The sequence below is a fragment of the Garra rufa genome, chromosome 21 (assembly GCF_049309525.1).
Source record: "Garra rufa chromosome 21, GarRuf1.0, whole genome shotgun sequence".
Lineage (NCBI taxonomy): Eukaryota > Metazoa > Chordata > Actinopteri > Cypriniformes > Cyprinidae > Garra > Garra rufa.
Genome location: NC_133381.1, coordinates 683714 through 695407, shown reverse-complemented (window position 1 = coordinate 695407; position 11694 = coordinate 683714). Strand labels below are relative to the sequence as shown.

Here is an 11694-nt window from a genome sequence, read left to right as displayed (position 1 = left end):
CAATTGAAATCTATTGACACAACTAGATAAAGTGCTATAAAAGAAACACAAATAAAATAAAAAAGTTTATTTACACCCACTGTCTGATTATTTGACTCTTATTCCTGTAGTGTTTGCAGTCACTGGCTCATGGATCTGAGTTTTCCTCTGAGATCAGATCATCCTGGCATAGATGAGAGGAACACAGTGTTCTCTGTCCCAATCTATTTCTGACGCAGCTAACCTAATTATATCTGACATCAGACAAAACGCTGGGAAAGAAGCCTGCAAAATCAGTGCGGCACAAAGGAAAAATCTGTTTTAATGGACAGACATTCTTTCATGATCTTATTCTGACAGCAGAAAATGAAAAGCATACAACCAAAAAAAAAAAAAAAACATAGATTCAGGGGGATCGATTTATGTGTCTCACTAGAAACAATAGAGTGCAATTCAACAAACAAGATCAAATGCCACTTTGGGGTCGAATGAATGCCAAAAACTCAACTTCAGCACCACTAGTGAAGAACGGTGTAAACATGTTGCAGTCAATCTGAGAGACCCATTAGAGTCTTATGAATGCCGACCAGTAAAATCAAGAGTCCCGCTGTGCTGATAGTCTCCTGGAGGATTGCAGACTGCTGAATCTTCATGATCCTAGAACATCTGGATCATGCATTCCCTGGATTTGCCCACACCGACCCACTTGACTGTGGGGAAAAGAGGCAAACGTGAGTCAGATGGACAGGATGATGCTGTGTGTTTATCGGTCTGAATGACTTACTAGGAACGCTGACGTGGTTCTCCACAAAGCGGATGTAGTTCTGAGCTTTGGGAGGAAGATCGTTCCACTTCCTGGCCGCCGACGTGTCCGTCTTCCATCCGGGAAACGTCTCGTATTCGACCTCCACCTTCTGCAGAACCTCCAAATTGGCTAAAAGTGCAGAGATATTTATAAAGAGAATGAGAAACCAAGTGTGGATGCATGAAACAGGGTTATTATTGACAAAACTATGACTATACTTTTTTTTTTGGTTTAAATGTAACCAAAAATAAGATAGATAAATAAATAACTTTGCTTTAGTTATTTTATTTCAGCATTTGAAGTACTAAAATAACTAAAACTAAATAAACTAAAACAAATGTCATATATTAATAAAAATAAATAATAAAAACAATAAATAAAAGTTTATTTAAAAAACAAAAAACAAACAAAACTAAACAGATTGTAATAATTATTTAATTCAAAAATAAGATAAAATAAAAAATAATAATTATTTATAGTATAAATATGAATAAAACTAAAATAGTAAAAATAATAATTTTTTTAGTAATAATACTAATAATAGATAGCATAATAAAATAAATAGTGTAAATAAAAAACTACATAATATATTTTAATAACTATTCATTAGTATAAATAAAAATATTATTTAATTAAAAACAATGAATAGTGTAAATAAAATAGTTCCTAATAAAATAATAAAGAATAATTATTAATAGTATAATTATGAGCATAAATAATAAATAATAAATTATTGTAGGAATAATAAAAAAGTATAGATTAAATAAATAAAATGTATAAAATAATAAATAATAATTATTTAATTTACAAAATAGTAAATGATAATTAAGTGTTAGTATAAATAAAAAAATAAATTATTTAAATAATAATAAAGCATAAATAAATGAACAAAATTAACTTTAAAAAACTATTTCCAACATTGATAATTCCAATAAAAAATTAGCATATTAGAAAGATTTCTGAAGGATCACGTGACACTTGAAAAAAAAAAAATCCATATAGTGATGAAAACAGAAAAATAAAATATTTAGCTGCCCAAAACATACAGACATCAATGCTGGGACTCAAATGAATCAATGAATCATTCTTCTGAACCAATTCAATTATATAAACCATCTTACAAAACTAATTTTAGTAGTCAGTAGTGTCTTCCCATCAATGAATCAATCATTTTACCTGGGAAATACGGGATTCTCTTGCCGTTGATCTTATAAGCAACACCCACTTTAATTTCATCCAAAACATCAAGGATGTCCAGTTTAGTCAAAGCAATGCTGAAGAGAGACACAAAATAACCATTAGAAAAATACTACACTTTTTACCAGTGTTGGGGAAAGTTACTTTTAAAAGTTACAATATTGAGTTACTCCCTAAAAAAGTAACTAATTACGTTACTTAGTCACTTTTTATGGAAAGTAATGCGTTACTTTTGCGTTACTTCCTAAATCTGGACAGGGCTTGCTTGTTTGTTTTTAATATAAAAAGTTCTATTTGTGTCAAATCTAAAAGCCTTTTCACACCAAAAACCTCAGGCTTAGAGAAAAGTAAATTAACGTCTGTACAGTAGACCGCAGAAGAACAAATGTCAACTCTTCAGCAATAAATAAAAGGAAAACAAATGTTAGATTATCTTGAGTAATTTCTGCTTATTAGTATGGATGAATTGGATCATCGAAGATATCGGTTAATAAAATGGGATTAAATACATAAAGGATATTTGTCTTATTTAACTTATTTAATTATTGCAGGTTTGCATTGAATTTCAGTGTTTTTATTCATTTTGAAGAACACTGGATCTGTTTTTTAGTGAGTGAGATGAATTAATGCATGTTCACATTTATTCTAGAACTAAAGTAACATTTACAATTTCTCTCAACATGAGGACAAGAGAGCTTTTAATCAATAAATGGGGGAAAAGTAACTCAGATATTTTCTTGTCAATTAAAAAGCAATGTGTTACTTTACTAGTTACTTGGAATAAGTAATATTATTAGGTAACTTGTGATGAGTTACCCCAAATCTGCTTTTTATATTATTTTTTAAAGATTGTATGCAAAATGTGAATTAAAAAAGATAAATCCCTGCATTTATTTATATTATTTTGGATCTCTTATGCAATGTAGTGAAGTCAAGTGACATATTATATCATATGGTAAAAAAATAACATTCAGTATAGTTCAGTATGTAATTACCTCACATTATACTCCCATACAGAAGTGAAATACTCACGCAGTGAATCCGTTGATCATGTGAGCGTATTTGAGAATAACCAAGTCTAGCCAACCACAGCGCCTCTTTCTGCCTGTGGTCACGCCCACTTCATGACCTCTGGTCTGCAGCAGCTCACCCACGGCCTGGGACGAGACGTACATCAATTCATATATTTGTTAAGAGATCAACTAATATTATCTATAAATATATATATATATATATATATATATATATATATATACACATGTATGATATTTATTTTTTGCTCAGAAAAACATAAACAAAAATGCATTTAAATTAAACAGACAACTTCTTAATTTTTTTTTGTGGAAAAACAACAAACTACACAGCAGTATTACATTTTTATCTCACAATTCAGGGTTTTTACTTTAGATTTTGAATTAATTTTTTTTATAATTCAGACTTTTTTTTTACATTTTGAATTTATTTCCTAATATTCTGACTTTTTTCTTTTAAATTCAGGGTTTAAAGCTTACAATTATGGTATTTTTCTCTGAATTCTGAGTTTATATCTCACAATTCTGACTTTTTTTTTCCATTCTGAATTTATTTTTCACAATTCTGACTTCTTTCCTTTGAACTCATAGTTTAAATCTCACAATTATGTTTTTTTTCTTGCAATTTTGAATTAATTTCTTGCAATTCTGACTTTTTCCTTTATATTTTGAATTTATTTCTCATAATTCTGACTTTTTTCTTTTGATTTGGAATTTATTTCTTGCGAATCTGACTTTTTTCTTTACATTCTGAATTTATTTCTTGCAATTCTGACTTCTTAGCTTTAAATTTAGAGTTAAAATCACACAATTATGGCTTTTCTCTCTGAATTTTTAGTAGATATATTACAATTCTAATTTTGTCTTTACATTCTGAATTTATTTCTTGCAATCCTGACTTCTTTCCTTTAAGTTTAGTTTATATCTCACAATTCAGACTTCATTCTTTACATTTTAAATTTATTTCTCGCAATTCTGACTTTTTTTATAAACTCAAAGTTTATATCTCACAATTTAGACTTTATTCTTTACATTTAAAATTAATTTTTTGCAATTCTGACTTTTTTCCTTTACATTTAGATTTTTTTTTCTCACAATTCTGTACTTTTTCCTCTAAATTCAGAATTTAAATCTCACAATTATGGCTTTTTCCCTTGCAATCTTGCAATTGTGACTTATTCAGTTAACTATAATAACTGTGAAATGCGACTCTTACATTGAGTTGTTCTGTGGGAAAGGCCCCGATCCCGACTCTAGTGGTATAAGCCTTGGACACTCCGTAAACGTCTCCGATGTTAGCGGGCGGGATGCCGAGGCCGGTGCACACGCCGCCCACCGTGCAGTTGGACGACGTCACGAACGGGTACGTTCCTACAGAGAGACGAACCAGCGTTTGAGTCTGAGAACTTCCACAGTTCACACAAACACACAGAAGCAGCTCCTCACCGAAGTCAATGTCGAGCAGCGCCGCGTTCGCTCCCTCCACCAGGATTTTCTTCGGCGGTCCGTGAATTGCGTCATACATGAAATAGACGCCGTCTCTGACCAGGGGTCTGATCCTCTCGGCGTAGTCCTGTGAACAAAGCGGGTCAGAGACGGCCGGCCAAACACGCACCGCATGCGTCTGCTGTTCAACTGACCTTCAGCTTCTTCAGCTCGCTGTCCACGTCCACTTTCAGAGCCGGATACATGGACTGGTACTGCTGCACCAGGTTCTTCACCCTTCAGCAGTGAGTTATCAACACTTCAGAACATCAGTGCAATGATATTAGCATCACTATAAGATTTACACAGGATTTACCTGGCCGAAAACTCAGTGAAATCAGCCATCAGGTCACAGATGCGAAGCCCAGTGCGAGACGCTTTACAGGAGTATGTGGGTCCGATGCCCTTTTTAGTTGTTCCTATGCTGTGAACGAACATAAACACATTTAAAGAAAACTATAAGAAAAACACATTTTTTTTTTTTTATCACCAAAAAACTAGAAAACTACTAATAAAATGCAACAAATTTGCATTTTAAATTTCAGAAAATGTAAGTCATTGAACTCAGGAGGACAAATAAAAATTAATTTTTTTGCATTTATTAATTTTTTTGTTTTATGTGTTTTATCTGTGTTTTGTTTTTTCTTTTTATTTGAGTATAAAAAGGTACATTACATTTATTTATTTATTTTTGTTTTTGTTTGTTTTTTTTGTTTTTTTTGGTATAAAAAGGTGCATTATTTAAAAGATTATTATTATATTAAGTTTGCAATTACCAATGACCAAACTGCAGTACTAAATACAGTGTAAAACCCTCATTTGTGAGATTGCAAAGTTCATATACTACTACTACTACTACTAAGTTTATTAATAATGCACCTTCTTTTACTCAAAGAATTTCAAACATAATACATAAAACATAAATACAACAATAATAATAATTTGACTGAATTTGTTAAATCCTGCAATCATTTCTTAGTTGATCATACACTGTGAACGGACATAAATGCATAAAAAATATAAGAAAAATGCAGTTTAGTCACCAAAAATTAAACATATTTATCGCAATTTTGACTTTTTTTCTTTCATTTTTAAATTTATTTCTCACAATTCTGACTTATTACTTCAGATTTTAATTTTTTAATTTCACAATTCTGCCTTTTTTCTTTGATTTTTTAATTATTTCTCACAATTCTGACTTATTTCTTTAGTTTTTGAATTAAAAAAAAAAAATACAGCTACAAAAAAAATGCAACAAAAATTTGTTTTTTTTTTTCAGAAAATGTGAATCAACAATTTCAGGAGGTCAAACTGAATATTTTAAGCTCTTATATTTAACTTTTTTAAATCAATGTTTTTGTAATTATTTTACATTTTATGTATTATGTTTCATATATTTATGTGTGAATATTACACATACCTACAATATAACATATAAATATATATTTTTTATTTCACTCTTTTTGCATGTTTTTATTTTTTGGTTTGTTTATGTTTTACGTAATATGTTAGTTATTTGAGTATAAGAAAGGTGCATTATTATTATTATATGAAGTTTGCAACTGAAATTCATAAAGAGTTACTAAACTGCACTTTGTCTAAAAACAGTGTAAAGCCTCGATTGGTGTGATTTTGTTGTCTTCTGACAATTAATATTAAATAAACAAATATTTATCAAACATAAAAACAATTTGAATCAAATTTACATTACATTCTACAAGTATTTGTTTGATCGTGAAGGTCACATCAAGACCTCTGATATGGGACAGGATAAAATTATTTTTTAATGATGATACAGGCATTGGATTTATTTAAACACAACCTGCTTTTGATACTAGGTTGATTTGATAATGGATAATAGATTATCTCACTACAAAAATCCAAAGTGTACGTATAGAAAGTATATCTGTCATTCTTACTTTTGTCCTTCCTGAGCTTGTCTCTGAACCTCCTGAAGTCCGTCCACGGCCTGATGAAAGTCAAACACTGACACAAACAGATGCAATCATGAGATCATATGTATTTTCCATCATCAGTGTGTTCAATATATTTAAAAAACACTGTTATTTATAGTTGTATTACCAATGTGAGCCCGATCTGAGATTACCAATCTTTTTTCCCATCCTTTCAGCCCTTATCATAAAAGAAAACAACTCATTAGTCCTGAGCACAGAATCAAGCCATGAATATCAATGAAGCGGATCTAGTGAACAGGATTTGTGTAAACCATAACAAGTTTGCATCTATATGGAAATTGTGACCAAATAAATACCTTTTTTCTCATTCTTGTCAATCTCCTCAAATAATCCTGGAAGATGAATGACTACGCCATTACCTGCAGATCAACACGCATTACTAAAACTACAAAGGCAATCTGGATTCAACTTCACAATCTCTCTAAATATCATATTTGATCAAATTTAAAGCAGTACTTTAATCATTAAGTGATAAGTTGCCTTAAATATAAGGAAGCTTGTTACCGCCACGAATAAGAAAATAAAATAAATAATTGCAACTTTTTTTCGCATGATTCTGCCATTTTTCTTGCAATTGCAAGTTTATATCTCACAATTCACTCTTTTTTGTTTCTTTCTCGCAATTCTAACTAAATTCTGAGTTTAAATCTTGCAGGTCTTGACTTTTTTCTTTAAATTCTTGATTTGCTTCTAGCAATTCTGACTTTTTTCCTCATAATTCTGAGTTTATATCTCATAATTCTTTTTTTCTCTGAATTTGTAACTAATTTCTTGCAATTCCGACTTTTTACAAGTTTATATCTTGTATTTATATATTTTTTTTCTCTGAATTTTTGATTCATTTCTTGCAATTCTGACTTTCTTTTCTGGATTCTGACTTTATATCTCACAATTCTGACTATTTTCCTTAGAATTCTGAGTTTATATCTCGTAATTCTAATTGTTTGTTCTTGCAATTCAGATTTTTTCTATGAATTCTAAATTTATATCTCACAATTCTGACTTTTCTTTAAATTTTGGATTTATTTCTAGCAATTCTGACATTTGCCTTTATAATTCAGAGTTTGTATTTAGTAATTCTATTTTTTGTTCTCTGAATTTGTAATTAATTTCTTGCAATTCTGATTTTTTTTCTTAAAAATTTGTATGTATTTAGTGCAATTCTGACTTTGTCCCTTATAATTCTAAGTTTATGTCTTCTAATTCCACTTTTTTTCTCAGAATTTTTAATTAATTTCTTGCAATTCTGACTTTTTTCCTCGTAATTTATATCTTATGTAAGTTTATATCTTGTATTTATATTTTCTTCTATTTCATATTTTTTGATTCATTTCTTGCAATTCTGACTTGCAATTCTTTTCTGGATTCTGACGTTATATCTCACAATTCTGACTATTTTCCTTACAATTCTGAGTTTATATCTTGTAATTCTAGTTTTTTGTTCATTCAATTCTGATTTTTTTCTATGAATTCTAAGTTTATATCTCACAATTCTGACTTTTCTTTAAATTCTGGATTTATTTCTAGACTTATTTCTGACTTTTGCCCTTATAATTCTGAGTTAGTAATAGTATGTTGTAATTCTATTTTTTTTTTCTCTGAATTTGTAATTAATTTCTTGCAATTCTGAATTTTTCTGTACATTTTAATTAATTTCTTGCAATTCTGACTTTTTTCTGTTTATATCTTCTGAGTTTCTTTAAATTTTGCATTTATTTGTAGCAAGTCTGACATTTTTCCTCACGATTCTGATTGTTTATCTATTTTTTCTGTATTTTTTATTAATTTCTTGCAAATCTGATTTTTTGTCTGAGTTTATATCTCACAACTAATCCTTTTTTTAATTAAATTCAGAGTTTAATTCTCAGCATTTTGCATAATTTTTCTCTGATGTCTCAGTTTAAATCTTGCAATTCTGACTTTTTTATGCATTGAGTTTATATCTCACAGTTCTGACTTTTTCCTCTAAATTCAGAGTTTAAATCTCAGAATTATGCATTTTTCTCTGATTTCTCAGTTTACATGTTGCAATTCTGACTTTTTCCTCTGAATTCTTAAGTTTATTTCTCCCATTTCTGAATTCAATTTATATGTCATAATTTTGATTTTTTTTTTCTCTCTTAACTTTACATCTCAAAATAAAAAAGATAATTGCAACTTTTTACCTCACAATTCAGACTTTTGTTCACCGAATTGCAAATTTGTATCCAATAACTATTTTAAATTAGTTTCATTCAGTGTTGGAAACAAGTCATATACAGTTCATTAATCCTCCAAAGTGCCAGTTCTCACCGATGAATGATGTGCATTTGGTGTTAATGATTCCACTGGGGAGAAGATGGAAATCATACTCTTTCTCATCCACCACCACCGTGTGACCAGCGTTATTTCCTCCCTGTTGAGTGACAGAAAAACCACATGAACCTCATGCAATGTCCCTTGAAGCTGCAGGATAGTTTGCAGTCAAAGGACACCAACAACTTAAGGTTCAGGATCCAGATTTACTATCTTATTTTCTCCAGAAGGGAGACCTGGAAATGTGACTCTGTAAGCATCCAGACGGAGGACTTGCCCTTTACTCAGACACACAGTGTCCAGCGGATAAGACCTGCCTCCAGCTGATCCCACCAACCACAGATGCTTATTTTCAACAGGCTATGCGATGGGCTTGTGTCGCCAGCGCTGTGCCCTTCTCACATGTCCAGTAACGCTGGGAATGTGACCCGAGTTCAGCGAAGGGCAGGGGAATTCTGGGACTGACATTCAGCGAGATTCAGACTCACACAGCAACACGGCTCAACATGCATGAACTTTTAGGAATACTATATGGATATAAAAATAGTTTTAATAACATTGCATGTGACAAATAATGATAATGACTTCAAACGGAGCCGTAAACACTCAATAGACTCTAATGTTGGCATTCCTTCCATAATCAGACTAGTTTAGAGAGATAGAGAGTCATGAATTCACAATTTAAAATTTAAGTTCATTTTTCGCAATTCCCTCTTTTTTCTTTAACTTTTAGAACTTATTTCTCCTAATTCTGACTTTCTTTCTTTAATTTTTTAATTTATTTCTTGAAAAATTTGAAACAAATTTTTATAACAGTAGTTTGCTGCCCCTTAAACGTGATATTTCTCAGTTCTTAATTCTATACAAGTTCAGCCCAGTTGCATTTTCGTAAACATGACATATGACAATATTTTTCCATAATACCTAGTTAAAATCTTGACTTATTGGAGCCACAAATTACATAAAGAAAACAGCATGCCACTTACATAGTTTGCTATATTTATAGATATGCTTAAATAATAAACATAAATATTTTACAAGTAATTTATTAGTATTGTAAGCAGTAGTGGTAGTAGCACATGCTGTTAAACTTATTTTTATTAATGTAATTACTCCAAATAATAATTAAAAATCGGTTAATATTATCAATTCGTTATAATAACCAATTATTACAAATAAATAACACACATTTATGCACTTAATACAACTAATTCTTTAAATTATATATAATTACAGTCGCATTTATTATATATCTCACACAAAAAGTTACCGGATGAGTTGGATATTGTTTATTATTATAGATTTATATTATAACAGTTATATTACCTGACACCTGCACACGACGTCAGACTCCGTCGCCAATAAGTCAACAACTTTTCCTTTGCCTTCATCTCCCCATTGCGCTCCCAGAATCACCGACACTTTGTTCCCTGAGTCGTTTCTCGACCGTTTCACCGCGGCTGACGGCGGGTTCGAGTAGCTCTTGTGGTCGTTGGCAGACCAGCCCGAAGACATGTTGAAGTGTCCGGAGAGGAATGAATCTGATGACAGCCGTTATAGGCGAACGAACATAGAACGCTTCGGCAACGGGCGGGACGTAGCGACTCGGAACTTCTTAGATTGAATAAGGACAAATAGTATTTCATCTTTATTATCTATTCCCTGTTTAAAAACGATTTAAATACTTTTTAAAATGTATCTGCTTGTGTATAAATTGTTTAAACCGCTGTAGAAGATAGTGTATCATCACGTGACACTTGTTACTTTTCTCAACGCTCGTCTGATTAGACCAATCACAGTCGATTTTGATAACTCAATGAGATGTTTTAAAAAACATTTCGTGAAGATCGCTGTGACAGAATTTTATTTGTATGCCAGTAAGCAATATTTAATCGGGCGGGAAGTAGCGGCTCGCAACTTCTAAGACTGAATAAGGACAAATAGTATTTCTTCTTTTTTTTAATCTATTCCCTGTTTAAAAACTATTTAAATAGTTTTTAAAATATATCTGCTTGTATATAAATGGTTTAAATCACTGTGGAAGAGAGTGTATCGTCACGTAACACTTGTTACTTTTCTCAAAGCTCGTCTGATTAGACCAATCACAGTCGATTATGATAACTCAATGAGATGTTTTAAAAAAACATTTCGTGGAGATCGCTGTGACAGAATTTTATTTGTATGCCAGTAAGCAATCCTGTGAGTGTTATATTTAATCGGGCGGGACGTAGCGGCTCGGAAATTCTTAGATTGAATAAGGACAAATACTATTTTTCCTTTTTTATCTAATCCTCGTTTAAAAACGATTTAAATAGTTTTAAAAATGTATCTGCTTGTGTATAAATAGTTTAAACCGCTGTAGAGAGTGTATCATCACGTGACACCTGTTACTTTTCTCAACGCTGATCTGAATAGACCAATCGCGGTGGACGGTGATTACTGATTGAGATGTTTTTAAAAACCATGTCATGGAGATTGCAAAGGGAGATTTTAGTTTTTTTATGGCAGTAACAATTCCTATGAGGTCTTTAGATTTAAACGATTACACTTTTAAGCGTACAAATATCTCTAATAAAAAAAAAACGCCTTGATGTTTAATGTAACACTGAGTGGATTCGGGTTGTTGAGCTATCAAGCGGTCTGAAGGCAGAGCCTAGTTTCGCGCATGCGCAGTCTAGTATACGCTGATGTTGAGTGACTACAATGCACTATTGATCATTTTGGCTCGTGCATGTGATAAAACATCAGCTGATGCAATCAATACTGAATTTACGCAAGTCACACTTCAGTTTGAGGACTCCAGAATGGATCTGACTTTAAACGTGCTGACATATTTATATGGCATAATAATATTGTTTATGGACACAGAATGTAACGATAAGGAGGAAAGCTGCAAGTTTGATCATGTGTTTTGGAACAAAGCAGC

General features: G+C 31.4%; 1 protein-coding gene across 1 annotated transcript; it reads right to left on the bottom strand.

Annotated features, from left to right (window-relative positions):
- Nucleotides 1-276: 276 nt before the first annotated feature.
- adss1 (adenylosuccinate synthase 1) lies at nucleotides 277-10319 on the bottom strand. Its single transcript, XM_073826650.1, has 13 exons — nucleotides 10095-10319; nucleotides 8766-8868; nucleotides 6770-6832; nucleotides 6580-6630; nucleotides 6417-6483; nucleotides 4814-4921; nucleotides 4653-4734; nucleotides 4459-4585; nucleotides 4229-4383; nucleotides 3014-3138; nucleotides 1961-2058; nucleotides 764-913; nucleotides 277-689 (listed from the first exon to the last, which is right to left on the bottom strand). The coding sequence occupies exons 1-13, from the start codon at nucleotides 10281-10283 to the stop codon at nucleotides 637-639; spliced, it is 1371 nt and encodes a 456-aa protein (XP_073682751.1). The 5' UTR covers nucleotides 10284-10319; the 3' UTR covers nucleotides 277-636.
- Between the last annotated feature and the right edge of the window lie 1375 nt (nucleotides 10320-11694).